Raw genomic sequence first — 22,078 nt, forward strand, 5'->3', positions numbered from 1 at the left:
GATTCATAATAGGCTGTTTTTACAAACTGCATAGCTGAAAGTGTCAACAGTTTGCTGAAATAATCTTTATCCCTGATTTATTTCAAATCGTTGTTTAGATAATTTTTTTCCTCGATGATTATGAATTTGATAAATGATTGGCTGCACAGGAGGGTGAAATTGTTTCCTTCCTTCCAATTACATGGGACCTTAAACCTTGTAACATTAAATGTAACAGCTTTCTAGATAAAACAACAGATAATTTCACAATTGTAAACATTCAATAATGGCACATATGACCATAAAAAGGCGGAATAATTACTAGATGAAAGGAGTTCTTTGATCACTGTATAAGATAATCATGTCCTAAAAGCTTGTAATTAATGATAAATACAAGACCTATTGTGTTTTTCCCTTCTAACATACCAAAACACCTAATATATGGTTAATAGATAAGAATCTGTAATGTTAAAATCAATAAAGATTGAGCAGGAAATAAGCAAAGGAGACTTCCTCTAACCCTATCTTGTTTTATAATCTATCATGTGAAATTATATCAATAAATATTAAAAAAAAATATTTATTGAATAAAATATTCAGATTAGATAAGAGCATGGGAGATAACTGCAGGAAATAAGAATTAATTTTACATTATTTAAATTATAAAATATGATATGATAGGTAAAGATTGCGATGTAAGACCTTTGAATTAATTTTACATTTATTCTAACATTATATGACAATTATAATTATGGAAAAGTTCAGAAGTATGTTCATTTGAATTTGCATATAGTAGTAATAATTTTACAGATATTAAAATTCTACACCAGAAAAGTTATTTTTCTTTCAAACATACCATTTTGTAGTTGGTCATTCATTGGAACCTAATGTAAGAGTAGTGATGAAACTTTTTACGATGTTAAGCATTTCACTAAAGGCTTTTTTTCTCAAGAGGTTAACCTAAATAAGTTGAATATTAGAGTTATTTTCCTCTGTAAGTCCATTTAAATCTATCCAATACAATTGAACTTTTCTAAAGGACTGTCATTTTGTAGTGAGAAATTGCCATAAATTACCGGTTATCCCAACTTTTATGTAAAGGCCCCTGAAGTGTTTAATAGCGCATTTGTCAAAACTAACCCACTCTCTTTGTCGTAACTTCAAACTAAGTTCTGTAATTTATTAGTTCAGAATTCTTTTTGACCAGGGAGACAGCTGAAATAAAAGGGGCCAGCCCGGTCAGTTGTTTAACTAGTAGCAGTTGCTATGGAAACTATCACAAGATCCAGAGATAAAAATAGCTTAAAGGGATGTGGACCTGCTGGACTGTGACCAATTATGTTTACAAGGGAAAGTTGGTCGGCCAGAAAATGGTCAAAATCTTTACGATCTGTGATAATAAAGTCACTTGTTGTGGTATCCCTTGGGTTTATTTTACACTTTGATACCAACGTGTGTAGTGAAATAGTGGTAGAATTACCACAAATTGTGTTTAAATTGTTTAGTAGATAAACAACTCTTTTTCACTTACATCTCTATAATATCTTAGGACATCAAATAATTGTTATAAGATAAGGTGTTTAGAAGTGTTAAATCTTTAGATATTCAGAATTGTTTGGATTTTAAAGTGTTTAAATTGCCTTGGTGTGTATACAATTTGGATTTTAAAAAAGATCTCACAAACAGTTTGGATTTTAAATGTGTGGCAACAGTATTTTTGGATTTATCCTAGGTGTTTTATAATTTTGGAGTGAAAGCATAAATTTTTTGCTACATTGTTTAATTTTTTGGTAGGTTGTGTTTTTTTTTTCATACATTGTTTCTTACCTTGAAGTCTAAAGGTATTGTGTGTCTTCTTGATTAAAGGGGATGTTCACTTGGGGATTGATAATAGTTCTATAATAAGAAAATAGTGCAACATAATCAAAAGTAGGACATGGATGCACAATACTTTTATACTTACTTTGGTGTTCACTGGGTGACACAAAAGTCATATTTCGATTTTACACTAAACTAAACAAAATTTTCAAACAGTGAAATATCAGTTTTATATTTCACTGATATATTTCTAAAAACCACCAAAAAGCATGTTATAAAATCCTAGTATATCATTGAAATGAAATATTATAAATTATTATACATGTACATTATAGTGACGTCTCATTTTACTATTTATTATAGTCACATGTTGAGAACATTTTCTCATGTTGTATAAATTTCTAATTAACCATGTTGGTCAAGCATTAATATATTTTAGATGACAATGTATAATGGAATACTAATTTACTTAGTGTATATGTATACACCATGTACACCTTGTTTGAACATTAATGTAATGGGAGAATTTGTACTTGTAATGTAACTATATAATACCACTTGTCTAAAATTGTCATGTCTTTGGACATCATGGATACTACAAAGGGGCTGTGGTTTGTTTATGAGCGTGGGTAAACTGACATTAAACATAATTTATTGTCCCCGAAGTGGACATTGGTTAGATTTTATCCTCTGTGGTCACTTTGGACATCAAGACTGACCACATGTTTCTGCATACACTTGTCAAATTTTACATGCATGTTCAAGCTGACATATAGACATATAAATTTTATATTGCCTTTTTTCCCTTTGATCTTTTTTTCCAATTTTGTCACCTGATTTCCATAAATGAATATACAAGTGTGAACTCCTTAAGTGCAGTTTCTCTTTTCCAGCGTGCATAGGTGTTATTACATGAAAAAGCATTTAACACATTCCCTAGACAATAATGTATTAGCCGGAATACAAAACCAGGGCTATCAATGATTGGAAAATCATAATAGGTGTTAGTGTAACAATAATGTTTTGTTGATGTTGGAATTAGTTGTGAAACATAAGGATAATTGCTAAATAAATTATTATTGCATTTTGTACATAACAGAATAATACATTACAGTTCCTTACAGACAGCTTTGATTGGATAAATAAATACTTTTAGGTTTTCAGTCTGTTGAAATACGGTGATTTTAAGTGATTTAATTTGGACGTCTGTTTAGGGTTCTTTTTGTTGGTGTAATAAATTTTTGTTTATGTAAAATGTATTTTGCTGTTTGATAATATATATAATAAATAACTTTTTTTTAACTGATTTACATTTCTGTACAGTGTTATGATATAGAATAGTAAATTTTTAAGAAGTTGGATGTTAATGAAAATAATCTTCTATAAAAAAGCTATTTTAAAGGTAATTATCATTATGGAGATATGTGTATGTATCATATATAATTTTTTTTTACAAAAACAATGAATTTTATGCAAAATATTTTTCAAAATTATGTTATTTTTTGTATTTTCAGAAAAATATGTCGCCATTGTAAGTGTCCTCCAGAAATTCACGATATGGCTTCAAGTCTCGTAGACGACAGGTCATTTAATAAACTTATACATGATGTCAAGCGGAATTCTACGTCAGATGATGACAGTGGTTGCCCGCTAGAGGAATACTCCTGGGTGCCGCCAGGACTCAAACCCGAACAGGTAAGGGAATACAGAAACAGCGGAAAAGGGAACTTCAAGGGTTTATTGTAGGGAAAGAGAATATAATCATATATCAAAGTTATACTCTTTTGTCATTCTATTAAGATATTCCTTTATGAGGTTTTTGGATTTAATGTTATATGAATGTACTACTATAATATTCTTCCCAGTGAACTTAAGTTTAGGTTAAAAACAATGTGGTAAAAATGCATGAAGCAAATACAAATAGAAGTCTCTTGTTGTGCTGATGGCATGGTGATGTATAATGCAAAGGTCAATCTTTGAAAGGGATTATTCTGAACTTTATTTCAAGGCAACTTGTTGAGTTAACATTACATGAGCACTGTGTGTTGATGAAAATGTCTCAATTCATCAGTTACCGTGCCAACAATAGCATGAGAATGAGCAAATCTACTGGTAATTAACTTCTCTAATTTCCGCATACATTCTCAGCATGGCAACAATTTGTGAGGTGTTTTTCTAGCAACACTTTGTGTTTGTCCAGGAAATTAATGCAGTCTTCTTCCGCGAAACCCAATATCTAAGATTGGCTTGTCTTACCATTCCCTGAGATATCCTGTACATGAATCTCTAGTAAAATCAACAGACAGTTTGGAGTAGGAAAGAAAATATTATTTAATTGTTCTTGAAACTGAAACATTTTCTTAGATCTAGGTATAATAATAATTGTGTGGGTTGGAGCAAATGGGTTTGGCTATTTGATAGGATTGTATTAGATTTTAATAGAACTTGAAGCATGTTACAAAACACACTTTGACAAACTGATTAAACAAGAGACAGTGTGAATGCAAATATCTGTCTCCAAGAATATTTTGCCTCTTTCCATTTCAAACAAAGTGAGAGTCACATTTTTTTTTGTCTGAAGATTCGATGAATATTCTACCATGCTACTAATGTTGCGTCTTGAAATATTTTGAATATAAAGAATCACAATCTCATTGCTAGAAAATTTAATGATTAGAGATTGAAATTTGAAGGGAAAAAAAATTAAAAAATATCATTATAAATTCTCATGCCTAGCTGTATTTATTTTAGCAGACGCAATAATATTTATAGCTATGAAAATGATATCTCAAGTGCAGCTGTACAGAAATTGAGAGGGGTAGCAAAAACTACCCCAGCAAACAGATTACACGTTCGAGAGCTGTTGCAGATAAATTTACAACCACGGAAAAAAACCAAACTTAGCAAAACTTCTCAAGAGTCCATTAAAAGTTTGTGGAAATGATTGAACTGTAATTGAAATATAGATTTTATTCACATCTGTCTTTCAGACGCAGTTCTTGTTTTTAACTTTGCACTTAAATTTGCTCATGGAAAATTGCACTTGAGGGTCATAAAAAATTTGTAAGATTGCAAAATCATGTGTAATATAAGATACAGTCTTAAAGTTATTATTGTATAGGAAATAAAAAAGGGAATAATTTACGGTTTCATGTATTTTTAGGGTGTTTGCTTGTCTTCAGTTCTCAGTTCTGTAGAAGCTTTAACTTTTAACCATAGTCATACTAAATATCTTACACATATTCTCTGTCTTTTAATTAGGACAAAATATCTTTTTTAGCGAAAATTTGAAAATTTGCAAAATACATACTGACTAAAGTGCAGACCATGATAAGACTGCATAAATTATCTTGACACTAAAGTAATTACCTGCATTGGAATTGTTACTGATTGTATTTAACTTTGAATATAACCTTGTGTTCTGATGAATTTGAAAATTGTAAATGAAGCTCTTGAATAGTATGGTTGTTTGACTCATAGTAGGATAAAATACGTTAAATTTGGCAGCTGGGACTTGAGAGAATGAAAATCAAGATATAATTTTATTACAGTTTATTACATGATTGGGTTGATTTTATAAATTTCTTGGCAGACTGGTAGCATTCTGGCATGAAATAATTTGACTGGTTTAGAAGAAGTGAGTTAGCTGGGGTCTGGTGAACATTCCTTAATAGCTCCTACACATGACAGCTGCACACAATAGTTGAACATTGTTGTTTTTTTGTTTGATGGTTGCACCAAGTGCATTTCTAATTTTGTACGCTCACTTACTTCGATTGCATCAGGTTTAACTCTGTGTTTCAAGTTTTAGGGTTTTTTTTTCTGTTGAAAAATAAAAGGAAAATCCCAATGAAAAAGTTTGAAGTGTTCTCTTGGTCTGTTTTATAATTTAACAATTTTTACATTGACATATTGGTCCTTAAGCTGAAAATAATAAAATCTGAATAGAGTTTAAGAGACACATTTTAGTATGTCACAGTTTTTTAAAAAAAATTAATTAAGAATTGACATAGCTGTATCAGATTTGCTTACTAAAATTGGTGCATGGTATAAATATGTAATGACTTTGATAAATGAAATCCAGGCATGGTGGGCGGTTACCATGCATTCCGGAAATAGATCAGTTTAAAATAACTAGGCTTGAAGATAGAAACACGGGTAAACAATGAAGGTCTGGTGTTCTGGTGGTCTACAATAAATGTTGTGAATGTTGTCTATATTTAAGATAAATATATGAAGGGATATAGGGAATGTAGTCCAGGTGCAGGGTGTCTGTGCTGGAACGTACTGCACACAGGAATTCCAGGTAGTTTAAATGATAATTTAAAAATGTCAAATTTTGCCAGATTTTACCATGATTCTGATCAGGATTTTATTGTTGGCATCTTTTGCACAGATTTTCGCTTCTGTGATTCGATAATGACTGTGATTTGTGTGCCTGTGATTCGTGTGGCGTACTGGAGTTAGGCGGCACGATCATGTCTTATCGACAATATTTCCGGCAGAAACGCCACACTGTGGTAGACACTCTCGATAATGTAAGATTTTAAAATTTCACAGACATATTTTAATCTATAATTAATTGATTATTTTTTTTGAAGCGAAAGATTATACGATTTAGTTAAATGTTTGTTTTAGTGTTTTATTTACAGTAAAAGCAGTTATTATCTCAAAATCATGCAGCCATAAAAATTCCTGCGGTTGTCAGCCGTTCTTAAAGTACATGGAATACAGACTGTATAATTATAGTGTGGTTTTGAATTTTATAAGAAGCTTTTACAAAAAAAATAATGTTATTTTAATTTTATACAGATCTGAAATTAAGAAGGACACCTGTTCTTTGTTTAATTAAATTGTAAATTGTGTATCCCACTGAGAGTATTATTTAATTAAGATTTAGAAAATGTCACAAATACCTGACTAGAAGTGAAGGTGGGCTACAACAGATTAAATGACATCTTTATGTCATCTGATGTCACATAACCATGTCCATGTAAATATAGACTTTGTTTTTTAATGTAATTTAATTACAAATTGTATTTTAATTGGGGCATACTTTTGGAAAAATGTAATGGTAGAAAAAAGGGAACTTATATTTGCAATTAAGAAGCATTGTGTTTCTATAATATATTGTTACGTAATCATATCTAATTTGGATATTTTATTATGTATGACATGTCAAATGCACATTTGGGGAAATACTATGATGTTAAAAAATGAGTAGTACTAAATTGAGTTAGTCTTGAAATTACTTAGATCTTACTGTTTCACAATTTTAATCAAAGCGATTTTAAAGAAAATAGAAAATAATCTTGAATCTTTCATCTATTTTTTACAGCACCCCCTACATCTCTGTGTATAAATAAATAACAAAATTGTCTGCAAATGTACACATTTTCTAATTTGAAGATGGGTTTATAAAAAAAAGACTGTTGTTTCGGAAACTGTTCATTTTGGTTTAATTGTTTGTGCATGAGTAATTTGAAGAAGATCTCTTGAAAGCTTGACTGACAGCCACAAGTGAATCTATACCAACTTTATGTATATGATTTATTAAACCAGTATCATTGTATTGGTAGGAAATTTTTCCCATCATTCTTTCTTGTTCCAAAAAAAATTAAAAAAAATGTCTGAGTGAAATATAATAAAAAATCATAATGTGAAAGATGGGCTATGATGATAGGGAACATACTGTTTAATGAAGATGATTTGTAGGGGAGATAAGCGGTTATCTAAAGTTTAATTACAAATTTAATAGCCAAGGTTGTATTAAGTATATTAGACCAGTGGAGAAGATTCATAGATTGTTCAATCCACTCTAGCTTTTATTATACCTGTAACAGTTGGTTGTATTTTTAAAACTAACTCAAGGCCCAGACAGAACTTTGATTTATGTTTGTGGACATGGCATTGTTTTAAGAGATTTTATGAAAAATTGAGTGGTAGAAGTAGACGGCCCTAAGTTTCAACTTTATTTACATTTTGCTGAAAATAACATTTTTCCAGTTTTAACAGTTTTGGTTTGGTTCATAAACCACAAAAATGCCAATCCTTATTCTGAAAGCATGACTGTATGTCATTTGATCTTTGAATGAAATTATTTGTTGACAAAAGTTACATGAATTCATAATTCTTTTACAACAAGAAGCAATTTTAACAAAATGTTCATTATGTAAGACTTGTTATCATTGTCATTGTAAAAAGTTACATTTATCTAGATAATTTTTTTCAACAGTTGAAAATTGTCTTAGTTGAGAGATTAAAAGAAAAAAGTTTCATTGAGGTAACAGACATTCCTGTGTACAGGAAAAGATGCCTCCACCTGGTGTAATTGTTAAGTAATTAACCTGGAGCAGCTGTTGGCTCTCAAGCATGGGTGCAGGTAATTCTCTCTAAAACTTATAACTCTAAAACAAATCTTTGAACAATATAGGGTTTTCAGTAAAAAAAATAGATTTAAGATTAATGTTTCAAGGGAAAGTTAGATATAGGAAATGTACATTGTAGGTTTATGGGGAAACTCTATAGGGTAATGAGGTTAAAATACCCCCATTTGCCATGTATAATGTAGCAATCCTGCTTCAGTTGTAATGTAACTGAGTCACAGTCCATTGTTCATGTAAAGGGTTTTGATATTTGATTTATAAAAAATAATTATGAAAGTTTAATATGCCAATATGCCAACTGTATATAGTGTGGTCTAAGATTGTAGATTCTGTATCAGTGGAATATAGGATGTTATATTCACCGCTAGTTAAAGGAGTTCGACACAACTCTTTCTGTTGCATCCTCATGGCCCTATAAAAGTTATGAAAGTGTTGTCATTAAAAAAGCTCTGACCCCAAATTTATTGTCTGCAATGTTCTTTTGTGTTTTCATAATTTCTCCAATTTGAATGAACATTACCCCTCTTTGTCATACTTGCATTTCAGTTTACTTCCCTTTGTCAAAGTTAAACAAAATTTCCTCCCTTTGTCTAAGTTCAATATTACTTCCCTTTGTCATAAGTCAATATTCCATTTGTTTGTCATAGTTCTATATTAACTCCCTCTTTTCATAGTTCAGTATTACCTCCCTTTTCACAGTTAAATATTACTTCCCTTTGTCATAAGTCAATATTACTTCCCTTCATTGTTATTGATATCAAATGCCAATCGAGGGATATTTTGACAGGCTGAATTTTAAGAACATTAAAATTTATAACAGTTGTTCATGATGTGTATTACTTTCTCTTTTATCAGATTTGATTGGAAATAGCTTCCCTTTATTGTTATCTAGTCTCATGATATATTACCTCCCTTTATCACACATATATAATAGATGTCAGGGTGATAATTTGATGGACAGACAGTATAATGAAATAATTTTAACATTCTAAATGGTATTTTGTATGTAGATGTTTTAGAGTGTATGATAGCCCCCCTCACTGTTAGAATGTTATGAAACATTTGTTGTGAAGATAAGGCAGTGATGTATGGTTATCAGTTTGATGGTTGGAGATTGGACAGAGATTGAAACTGGCATTTCACCATGAAGTAACTTGCTGGTATGGCCACTTGTCCCAGATGGGGGTCTGAGGCACAAGGTTTATATGTAAGGTTAACAGGTGATGATTTGTGATGGTTTCTGGGATATATGGCAGACATTTTCAGGTTACCTGTGACTGCCAGGTGCCTATTGTATTCATTCTTTTTTTTTCCCCAGACTTTGCAAAAATGAGGCTGCTCATAGTTCGATTTTTAAACCAAAAATCATTCTTCATGCAGAATTTTCAGCATGATAGTTTTAATTATGCATATACTCAGTATTGTATAACATATTTTGCTGTAAAATACAGATTTCTAGATAATTGTAAACTCATTTTGCTTATCAATGAAAACATTCCCCATGATTTACTTGCATCGCAGTTTTCAAAGATGCAATTTCCTTCAAAAGATTTTAACTATTTGAAGCAAATTTTATATGTGCTAATGTATAAAAGATTTCCATACAAATTAATGGCAAATTGTCTTGCACAGATAAGCTAAATGAAAATATACCTTAGGAACAGAAATGAAGAAAGACAAAAACTAAATGTTCTTTATGTAATGAGATGTGGGTTTTTTTAACTGATAAATGCTGTTTATTATACAGTAGTATAATTGTTTGTGTAAGATCTCTGTGTTCTGCATTGGAGTGCAGTGACTAGGAGATACAGATCTTACAATCTACCAGATCTTCATTGTGCACAAGGAGAGGATTTTATATAGGATTGTACCTGGCTCTCCTTGACAATGCAGGAGTCTGAAGCCATAAATCCCCCCTCACTCACTCACCTGCTGATAAATGCCCCTGATAAAGGGTTACAAAAGCATATTGCAAGATATATAAATATAAGATGTAAGCGCAAAGACTGCAAGACTGTTTTAAGATAGTGGTGTTATATACTGTATGATAGAACCAGTTTGATAGAATTTCAAGTCTGACAATTTTGCTGGCTGCAATACCTGTATGAGGAAAAAAACGTTGTGTAAGAAAGATTATTATAAAAGATGTAGGAATATGGAGGATTTTTTTAAGTACACCTTGTTCATTTTTGCTGCTGGAGGTTTTTAGCCAGAAGTTTTTATAAGTTAATTGTTGCAGTTTATTGGTATTCAAATGTGAGATGAGATTTATTAGGATTGCCTCAAGTTGTAAAGACAGGCCCAGGGGAAGCATATTAATATGTTCTTATTGTGAGTTTGAAAAACATACTCTGGCTAGGCTTTAATTACCTTGAATATCTTGCTTATTGGATCTGATAATACTTTATGACTTCATTGCATGTATTTCATCACCTTTAAAAGGAAGCTTTTCATTGGTATTGAAACTGTAATTGATTTGGTCATTCCTAGGTGTAGTATTAATATGCATTGGCCTATTTTAACTTCTTTAAATTGGTCTACAACTTCTGAATTATAACATAGATACAGAGTCTTACTTGTCATTTTCAAATGATAAAAAAAAATAAGACAATAAAAAATTCAACAAAACTTTTGAATTCTTTTGCTTACTTAAAAAGTTCTCGACTCTCAGTCATTATTTTGTGGAATGTTAAGATATTATGATGAGTTAAAAACCAAATAGTTTTAGGATTGTAACTGGTGGTTTCTAGTTGTACACTAATTAGAGAGAATACATTATGTTTGACACTTGTCTGATTAGTTGATGATTGTTCTGGTCAAAACAACATCACTAATGACTGCTTCATTGTTTAATACAGGAATTACAGTCTCAGAAATTAGCAGATTTATCAGGAATAGGATAAACTTCCCCTAGCATAATGAATGCCACCATTATAGCTAATTCTGGTTTATAATTTACAAATCTCAGATAATTATTGTTAGTAACAGGATATATTGTTTACATTTTACCAGTTGTAAAGAATGAAAGAAGAATAATTATATTGCTGTAATTGATAATTAAACAGTTCTCAGCTGTTGGAATAGACTGTTCTGCCTCAAACTACGTCTGTGTGCTTTGAGGCACAATAATAATTTGAACCCTTTACTTCACTTGAGATCATAATTAAATGGACTTGTGCATCTTTCGATCTTGACAAGACCATTTAGCAGTTTTAGGGACAATTCCAAAATAATCTCTGACAGAATAGAGACCTCAGCCAAAGCCATGATTAGATTGCATGGATGTGCCTCTGGCTGCATTAGTTACTATGTCAGGGGCAAGCCATTGTTTCTGTGAGCCAGAAAAACAGTACACTCATTGCTAAGTATTGGTTGTTTCCAGGAATTGTTTCAAGTGTTTCAATAAGCTTATAGCTATCAACTCAATTGAAACTTAAATAAATTTGTATAAACTAAACATTGGTCACATTGGTAGAAGCAGTAAGGCTGCCGGGAAGCTAAAGGTTGTAACAACTTATATAATGTCACCTGAGCATTACTAAGAGCTGGGTCAGTCTGTACATCTATGTAAGTCTGACCAGACAATTTATATCATTTGCAATTCAAATTGAGCATCTGAAATCCCCTTTATTAAATAACAATGGGCAGTGTTCTATATACTAAGTATGGTAACTGAATTAGATTGAAGTATACAGACTGTATTTTAGTAGGCTATAAGACATAATGAACTTCACTGCCACTTGGCATATATTCTGTAAATTCTGTAAAAAGCACTTGATGAATTATATGTGTTCTGAATGATTATCATAATTTTATCTATGAAAAAAGTCAATGGTTTAATTGTCTTTGAAAATCCATTAATAGTTGAAGAATGCAATAATTAGAAGTTATAGAGAACATGTTATTGTATAGCAATTGAATAACCATTATAGATCTATTGGATAAATAAATTGCAAGGTCTAATAGATACAGTCTTAGATTGTTTTAGTTATGGCATCATGCCTTGATAAAAACCACATTCAAGTAAACTAAAGGTTGCACTTAAGTGTTGCAACCTTTCCTTATTTAATTGCATTAAAAAAAATATATTTTTATGAATAAGGGTTGAACTTGTTTGAACTACTTTGGAATCCATAGGTCATATAGTTTGAAGGTAAGTTATATGTCAAAAGGAACAAGTTGGAATTTAGTTCATGAACAATATTGGCTTTAATGTAGACAACGAAAGATTTTCCTTGATTGATAGTACTGATACAAAAATCTTTGATATTCTGATAATAATAGCACTCCTTTAATGATTAAATATTTTTATCAAATCTTCAATATGGTTTATGTTGGTTTAAAATTTTGAATTACCAGGTAGCCCTGAATTCCACACTGAATTAGTCGTTAATATAGAGGAATATTGAAGCTAAAATGAAATCATTTTTTTTCACCATTTTGAAAAATTGGTTGTAATCTTTGCAGATGACACTTCAGTCTTGTTGTCTCAGAAGCTATTTAGGTTTTGTGTTCTTTTCTTGAGAGATGTGTGTTCTAATGTCTCCAAGATGCCAGATTCATGATTGTATAAAAAAGATTACCGCAATGTTTTCTGTGTACCTTGACATGATGTGCATTCATTACGATCAGATGAGGACATTTTTTTTCACTAGAAGCTGTACAGTTCTTACAGTGCTAGAGAATGAATTTTCTAGATGAGAGAAGCTCAGAGAACGTTATGCGAGGGGAAATGTGGCGGCGAAAATCATGAATTTACCTGAATGTTTCCGACAGCTGGTGAATCCATCGTCGCTCCGACAAACAGACAAGAAGAAGCTCCGGAGTCATAACCGTATCCATATGACGGCACTTGAAAACCAATCAAAAAACACAAAAATACCATATTATAAAGAATGGCTATTGCCAAGTTTTCAAAATTGCTCCCCAGCTTTTTGGCATTCTAGGTAAATTTCGGAGGAACTGTTTTTCCGATTCTTTATGTTATAGAGTTACGAGGTTTTAATCTGAGGTAATACGCTGCGCCACCTAGTTCTTACCTTTGAATTACTTAGAGGCAGTAGAATTTATTCTGTTAGGCAATAGAATTTATTTGTGCTATTTAAGAAATCAGCAGGCAGGTCTTATGATAATATGAAATTTATGACTGCGAGAATCTTCAGTATTATTCTTTTTCTCTTATTTTTAGATAGAAATGTGCCATTTTTCAACACCTTCCATTATCAGATAAAAATTGCAATGGAGAGTTAAAGAAGAGCCTTATCATAAAGGTTTGAGGTGTTAGAAGTGTCATATTTAAGTTTTAGACTTCCAGGTGAAAAATATCAGGGGAACAAAATCATGTATGAATCAGGCAATTGAATTTATCATGAAGATTTTTGGCGTTAAGTTTTGAAGGTTTGCTATTTGAGCTCTGAGATTACAATATTGAGATCTCTAATTAGATTGTAATTGGAGTAAAATAGTTTACCTGAAACCTTGAAAAAAAAGAGATAATTTACACAGTTTTGTTTGTTTGCTTTCTACATCTGTAAAACAGAACATATTTATATTAAATGATTTTTTAAGTGTAATATTGTGTATTTTGTGCCAGAAAAAACAATCTATCAGAACACAATTAAAAAATACTATGACATTGATGCATTTTACCAAGCATGTTGTTTGTAATGGTAGAGAAAGTGAAAATGTTTAGAGTAAGAACTAAGGTAGACATTTACAAGATAACTTAGTGACTTTAATTGCAAGATCTCTGAGTGTGTTTACCTCTCCATGCCTACATCCATAATACTTGTCATAAATTCCCGTTTTTGTTTCTTTTTCTATTTTTTTTGTTGTTGTTTTATGATCATGCATTGCATAGATTTCTGCATTAAAGAAGTTTCCGAAGGTCTGCAGAGTTGCAGAATTGATGTTATTTTGTTAGCTGGTTTTTAGAAGGGGTTTCTGAAAGAAGTAGATTAATATTATATATTTCAGGTACATAATAATTAGAAGTTGATGGCTTTAATACTTAATAACTTAAAACACTGTTATCACACTTAACTATTTAACCAATACTAAATCAACAGTTATGCATTAATTTTGAGTTACTCAAATTGTTAAAAGGGCTTTAACTATTGTGGTATTCTTGTGATTCCAGGTTGTCTGGCATGGTGTTGGGTTTAAGCCCTGTGACTTGGGTCACAAGCATGTTTCCTCTTATGACACCAGTACTGGTTTGTACCAAGGATTGCCCTCTTAGTTCATAAGGGATCCTGGGGGTCACAATTTTGGGGGGTGTGATGGGCTCATTATCACCAAGATGTGTTTGAATTTGTGTAAAATCCAAACAAACGAACGAACGCTCATGCAAATAAACCTAGCTTTCATAACAGTAAAGCTGATAATTATATAATTGTTTAAACTTAAACAAATAGAATCAATAGTGCTATTATAGTGTTATATGAAAGATCTCTAGAATGGAATTCTGACACAAAAGCAGATGCTGAATTTGGTCTTCAAAGAAACTTAGTTCTGCTGTCTATTCTTATATGATCTGTGTAAATATGTGTGCATGCCTCACAATGTTAGACACTTGATACAGAATGATAAGTCAGTTCCTCATATGAAATATTGACATCTCTCTTTCATGATTTGATGAATCAATGTCTTGGTGCAAAACAAATCTCATAAATTGGGCACAGAATCTGTCCGTCAATCAATATACATGTATGAATCATATTGCCCCATTATGGAATATTCAGAAGAAAAAAAAAACCAGCATCTACCGAGCATCTTGTCTAAAGTGGCTTTTCAAGGCATCACTTGCTTTTTTTATGGGAAGAATTTCGTGAAATAAGTTATTAGTTTCTTTATGAAGAAACCGATTTGGGAGTGATTCAGTCATGATTTTCAGACCATAATGCAAGAACCGAATTTTCTGGGAGGCTTTTATTTATCAGGAGTTGTTCTACATTTAATTGAAAGTTGACCTGGATTCATTTAGCGGGGCATTATAATGATTATGTTGTTATATTGAGCAGAAGTGCCACTTTTAATTGAGCATAGACGTAATTGCAGAAATATGGAAAACTACAATTAAAAGTTGCCCGTAATTTCGACTTCAAAATGAGCTGTGTAATTTTAGAATATAATGGACAAACAATATAATGCACACACAATAATTATGCTATCAATGCATTTTTAGAGACTCCCGGCTTGCAGAAAAGGGAAAATTCTAGACAAATTGCAAATTGTGCTTGGATTTATGTCACATGCAGATTTATTATGGCCATTCTTCTCAGGGCTGATTAAGTTTATAGGCTGTTTGTTGTAGTTTGTTTGCTTTGGGTTTTTGACATCAAGGACACACAAATTTTATACATGTGTTTATTGGCAATTATTACATAAAAAAAGTTAATCTTTGACTTTGTGAATTTAAGTACATCCTTAATTTGGGTTAACATATTTGGTAATAATGACGTTTTCTTTTTGTTGTTGTTTTTTCCTCTTTGGACCTAAAAACTAAGGCTGTGGCCCTATAATTCTCCCCGTCTGAATGATCAAAATTGATTAGGGAATCGTCTCATACTGACCTTACAAAATTACTTTTGCATACATATTTACAACTATAATAATGTTTGTCTGTATGCCCTTTACTTGTTACATGTCGCCATTTTTTCTCCAAACTATTAAAGGTGATTTAGCAACATTTAAGATATATTTTGAAATGAGAAATGTGATTTCAGAGTTGTTGAAAATTTGGTGGGAAATTTGTTAGATAATAGAAATTGGCACCGAGTGTCTCAAAATGAGCAGTTGATGAATTTGTTCTTTCTCTCTCACAGATATTTTGATTGATTAAAGCTTATATGATTGAATGTTTGATGAAGGAATGAAAGACATAGCTTGACTTATGCTTCTCAACCTGAAACCAGGCATTCATTATACGCTGCAGAAATTTTCTTACGTAATTATTTAGTCTGAGATAGGGTGATAGATCTTCTTTGTGGATTGATATTGAAATGATTTAAAAGATTTTTCTGCTTTTTCATGGAAATGAGAATCATACAGAATTTGACAGATGGTTGTAAAAACATGTGAACATCGTTCTTCATGTTTTATGTTCAGATTGGAGGTTTTTGATTGAAATGCATGATAGGAAGTTGGAACTGAGGAATTTGTCAGTCAAAAATCTTGAGAATAATATTTCAGATGGGAAAGAATATCTGAAAATCACTTGAAAAGCCATTCAGTTTGATTGGTTTAATTTCAAGATAGGAAAGAGTAAAAGAATATCTGAAAATCACTAGAATGGAGTCAGTTTGATTGATTCATTGGGATTCCTCTGACAAAGGTAGATTGTACTTGTAAAATATTTTTAATGCAAGCACATATCAGTGTTGATATTTCTCATCAAATGTTATGTTTGGAATGATGTTTCAATATGTTGTTGCTAAAGGCCTTTAAACGTCTAATGATATAAGACTAAAAACAACAACAACTGCAACCCTGTTATAACGTCCAAATTCTTAAAACCATGCTGTATAAGGGTTCTGATATAATGCTGACATTATGAGATTGGGTTGTTGACAGGTAGATATTCACCAAATTACCCCACCCATGTACCTGTACAAAAGAACCGTAATGTTTTGCTATATATCAATTTGACTTACTGACTGATCAACAAGTGAACAAATTGAAATGAAAAAAGAGAGCCAAATAACCCTAAACTGTGCATGTTTTTACACCATATGCATCTAAGAGTGTCCTAATCCCTCGAGTTCATAATGTCATTCTGGCCTGCGGCCCTCGGGCCATTATGCACATCTTCGGGCCATTATCGCATAATGGCGAGCAGCATCCAAGTATTAACCTCTAAATATGTAACTTTTTAATGATCAGCAAAAGTTTGTTTTTTTTGGAGCCAAGGCCTATGAGCATTGTACTGTGTTATTACAGAACAGTCACTATAATGGGATGGCAGTGCATTTTAAAAAAATTTTATAAAATGTTCAAAATGTTTTGTTTACCTAAAAATATAAAAGAGAACGTTTTAGGATTGATTTTTGCCTCAAACTGTTTCTGCTACTATATCTTGGCTATGAGATAAATTAATTTGGTTTCTTTATTCAATATAGAACCGTTTTACAAAACGGCAATGGCCTACATGGGAATATTTGCATGCTAGAAAGAGTACTTTAGACATCATGGAAGCCTCGTGTAAGATGTATTGTAATCAATGAGAAGTGATCAGGCGATTTGTTTTTTATACAGATCCATTTTGGCTTCTTGTACAAAGTTTTTTACTGTCCTGCTATCTTTCTATACAATTTGTGCTCTCTTTTTTCTTCCCAAAGATTTTATGGAAATTACCACTTGTTGAATTGTTGAAGGGGAAAACATGAAGAAATTTGAATAATATTAACATTTAGTGTTCATTTAAAAGTTTTCCTCTCAATTGAATGTAAACTGAGAGCATGGTTACTAATAGTGATTGTCATATCTGATGCAGTTCGCCATTATTTCATGTTTTTCATCATTTGTGTAGAGATTCCGTCCAGAATAAATTAAAGTTCAGTATAAAAGATAACAGTGATGTAGTTGTGTGATAAACAAAATTTAAAGATTTCGTCGTGATTTCTAGAATATTTTGTGATAATAAAATAGTAATTATAAACCAGTCTTGATTTGCAGGAGTATGATTGGTTGATTTGAAATAAGAATTTTGTATTGACCAATGGTGTTGTACAATTTTAAGACTGGTTCCAGTTCACAAGACTATTTTCTTCTTTAAAGAAAATATTAGTTAATTGTCTAAGGCTGTTGTTGACACCAAGCTGTATACAGTCTAAGTCAACTCTTCCCTAGCAAATGAGTTTATCGTGGTCTGCATATGATGACTTTATAGATTTTCCGACTAACACAATAATCTATCCTTTTGTATTTTGTGGAAAATTTGAACTGGTATGACCTTTTGTTAAGATGAATATTCTCAGAGAAATTGCATATAATGTTCTCATAAAAGACTTATCTGAACATCAAATAATACACCCAAGAGATTGTGAATTATTTGGTTACTTTCACAATAGTTTACTATGAATATTAGTCGATAGTTTATGAATATTAGTAGAGTCAATTTTTTGTTGCATTTTGTAGAGCTGTTGCATTAATTATTTTGCTCAGTTTTCAGACATTTGTAACATGTTTATCATGTACCATAACTCAAACAATTTATTTGAGATTATTCCCCTTTATGTACTTCGAAATAATACAACAGTTTTTCATGGAAAGGTGAATGGGTGAAATTTATTATGAACTTTCAGTAAAAAATGTGACTTTGACAGGAAAAGGCCACAACGATTTTTGCATAATTTAAAATTTTATTGCCATTTAATTATGTGCATTGTATCATAAATGAAAGGTATTAAAATACTATCTTGGTGAAAAATTAATTCATATGTTGAAGGTACATCAGTCTGAATTTTTATCCATGTCGTGTTATTTAAAAGCAGACGCAATGCAAAAACGTGTTAAAAGGAGGGAAAAGGTGTTTATATTAAACAAAATGCAGGTTAATTTAAAGAAATCAGATTTGAAAATGACTAAATCAATGAGTACAGGAAATTTACAGGTAATTTTTCATTATTTAAATTGATTTATTATTCAAAAAAGCTGAATAAGCATTTCTTAATTTGATACGTTTGCTTCTGCTAGTTACAGGGTACAATAGTTTTGACATATTTCAAATAACAATATATGTGTTGTATTGACTTTTATGGTCACATGGTCACATGACCATAGGGGTAGGGGTAGGTGGTCCTTATGACATTAATTACAGGGTGTGGACATTTTTATTACCTCTCTAATCCCCTATTATACACATTGACATGTGCTCCCTTAATTGGTTAGATACATCTTTAGTTATGCATATGTCACCAACACAGTCAGTTGGAAAAAGTAGTGATGTTCTGAAAAAGAGAAATTCTGAAAATTATGGATAAAATCTTGAAAATGTCGGAGAACTCTGCAATGGAGGATTTATATCCAAAGGTATTTCATTCTGTCTTTCTAAAATATATATCATGTTAATTATGTTTTACTGTATTTATCAACAGAACAGAATATTTAATTATTTTCTTTTTCTTTTTTGGACATGAGCATAGCTCCTTACAGTCCACAAAAATAATGATTACAATACATAATGAAAAATGCAAAGTAAGCAGATCTTACATGTACAGAATTAATATGAAGTAGAATAAGGCTATAAAAAGTGTTTATATTTAAAGTATTTAAACTCTTCCTTATTTTTATCAATAATTGGTAAATTAGAACTTGTACTGTAAACTGAGACTAACAAGGATTGAAATTCTGGTTTAAAGAAAGGGGACCATTGAAATACATTGTAATTATAGAAGTGACCAGGTGGGGGTAGGAAAGGTGTGAGATCCAGTAATTAATTTGATCAAGGTTGACACTAATCCTCACACCAGTTAAACAGTCACATGGTCCTGTGGTCAGCTGCTTTCACACAATTTGTCTGTCTGTCTGTTTTATAATACATCACTGGTGTTAATGTTATGATTAAATGATATTTCACATTTTTGTATGACATGAATTATTTAAATTTATGTACCTGGTTTTAGAACTGTCCATTGTTAATTTAAAGGGCCTTTCAACATCAAACAGTAAAATTGAGTTGCATGTGTACAGAAAAATGCATTTTAGAAACAAATTTCTAATGCTTTATCTTAAATAAATTGATTCATTTTATAAAGTCTGGTTTAGTAAAAGTTTTACAAATCTATTATCGTCATCATATTATTACTGTAGTAAAATATGTCATTTTAAACTTCCAAGCTTTGTACAAGAAACGGGAGAAATTTTTTTTATAGTTGTCTATTTCATTGATCGTTTTCTCTCTACCCTATGATTATTAACATTGGTAAAATACAAAGTTCATAATGATTTCTATTTTATCGGAGATCTCCAGTCTTAAATTGAGATATTTAGCAAACATTTAGGTATTGAGAAAACATGTATTTAAGTTTACACGATTTCAGATTTTGACATGTTGATTACAGTAATTGATAGACGTTTATATAATTACATATTTTATAGACGGGTATTATTTGGTGTCACAGCGAGCCTTGTCATCGTACAGACCTACCCTCGTGCGCTTTTGTTCCGCCACTTACTCTTCATTGTGAAAATAATACGTCTTAGAAGTTTGCGCTTTGTAATTTACTCCGGAGTCATTACGTTTTAGTTTTGGTATCAATTGAATACTTCTTCACAAAAATGATTTATTTACATTAATGAAAGCAATATGCGTAATAAGTCTTGATTTTTGTATACATTGCTTGCAATGTATACAGAGTTATAGCTGTATTTCAGATTTAGTACACCTAACCTGTTTTGCTGAACAACATCCACCTTTGGATGAAACCTCGATAAAAGTAGATCCTCATTTTGCAGGATTGTCACATTAAGATCACTTTTTATTAATATACTGTTTGCATAGTGGTCAATAAGCTTTGAAAGTTCAAAACTATGCACTTTCAGTTTAAATAAACATTTTCTAAACATGAAAGCAAAAAATATGAAATTTCTATTTCATTCATAAAAGCATTGTGTAAACCTACGCTTCAAACTTCGTATCCACGCATGCGCGTGCAAGAATGAATGAATTACATGTACGACAGACTCTGTATAAAAATATGTCCAACATCCAAAATTAATATTAAATCAAACAAGTAAACCTTATTTACTTTTAAATATAGACTTGCATACTTTTTCTATTTCAAACTGTTTTAGAAAACGAGCATATACAGATATATATGTCTTATTTAGTGTTATGTAACATTGTAAGCGTCTGTATGAATGGATTAAAGTTTACGTTCTGAACACGTATTGTCATATAATTGCATATAATAGAACCCTATCAACGTGGTGGCATCGGAGGAGTATGCAATTATTTGTTTCACACCTGCATTGTGAAGTATTTCTGCCACTTTAGTGAAATATATCGTCCAAAAGCCATTTTCGGAAGGGGAAGATTCGTACTCAATATTATTCGAACTAAGGATTTGTACTCAATATTATTCGAATTTAGCCTTCGTAATCGGTATTATTCGAACTGACAATCATGGCAGATACGTTTAGACCCCCTGGACATTTAGATGTTGAAAATGGTAACATATCACATAACTTTATCAAATGGAAGCGCCAATGGAAATTTACTTTACCAGTGTTGACTGCAAGTGGAAATGCTGAGAAAGATGAAAAGATACAAGTAAATATTCTGGACCTAAAGTTATCAATTTACATGGGCAAATGCAGAACATAAACTGAGGGAAAAAATTATTTGACAAAAAAGAAAGCTATTGCAATCCTAGAAAAAATTAAGTGCTATAATCACACAGATTTTGGGTAACAAATCCAGATGAATATTCATCATTTGACAGTTTTCTTACAGAGTTTTGAAAGCATGTTGAGTCCAGAAATATATTTTGAAATATGTTATTTACAATCAAATCACTCAGTCAGGCTGAGCCACCCTTAACATTTTTTTCCATAACTCCTTAGACTTTTGATATTTAAAGGTAAAATTATTAGCCATATATGAGCTTATGATTGCATGGGCAGTTAAATTAAAGCCATTAGTAAAAAAAGGGTTGACCTGGGATAACCAAAGTGAAGAGTGAAATATGACACTCAACACAGGTACATTCTAAATATTTAGATTGATGTTTATGATCAGATTTAGCACAAATAGTAATTGAATTTCCCCTGATTCCACAAATATGAATTTATTTAGAGTCCTGAAGATCTTTTTATGATGAAATCTTAACTGAATAATTATAAAATTCCTTGCCACAATAACTAGAAGGTAAATAAAGCCAGTCAAAAAAAAT

At 31.3% G+C, this 22,078-nt stretch overlaps 1 protein-coding gene across 4 annotated transcripts in view; it reads left to right on the forward strand.

Annotated features, from left to right (window-relative positions):
• The window catches only part of LOC132742383 (prickle planar cell polarity protein 3-B-like), a 60,168-nt gene that overhangs the window by 25,973 nt on the left and 12,117 nt on the right, over window positions 1-22,078 (forward strand). For 3 of the 4 annotated variants that reach the window (XM_060730771.1, XM_060730772.1, XM_060730773.1), the window contains one exon: window positions 3,312-3,492. In XM_060730771.1, coding sequence (XP_060586754.1) covers window positions 3,312-3,492 — 181 coding nt within the window. Of the gene's footprint in view, window positions 1-1,437; window positions 1,770-3,311; window positions 3,493-22,078 lie in introns of those variants that run through there. The other variant, XM_060730775.1, reaches the window with a different exon arrangement.

The sequence above is a fragment of the Ruditapes philippinarum genome, unplaced genomic scaffold (genome assembly GCF_026571515.1).
Source record: "Ruditapes philippinarum isolate M1 unplaced genomic scaffold, ASM2657151v2 ctg1363_1_1_1_1, whole genome shotgun sequence".
Classification (NCBI taxonomy): domain Eukaryota; kingdom Metazoa; phylum Mollusca; class Bivalvia; order Venerida; family Veneridae; genus Ruditapes; species Ruditapes philippinarum.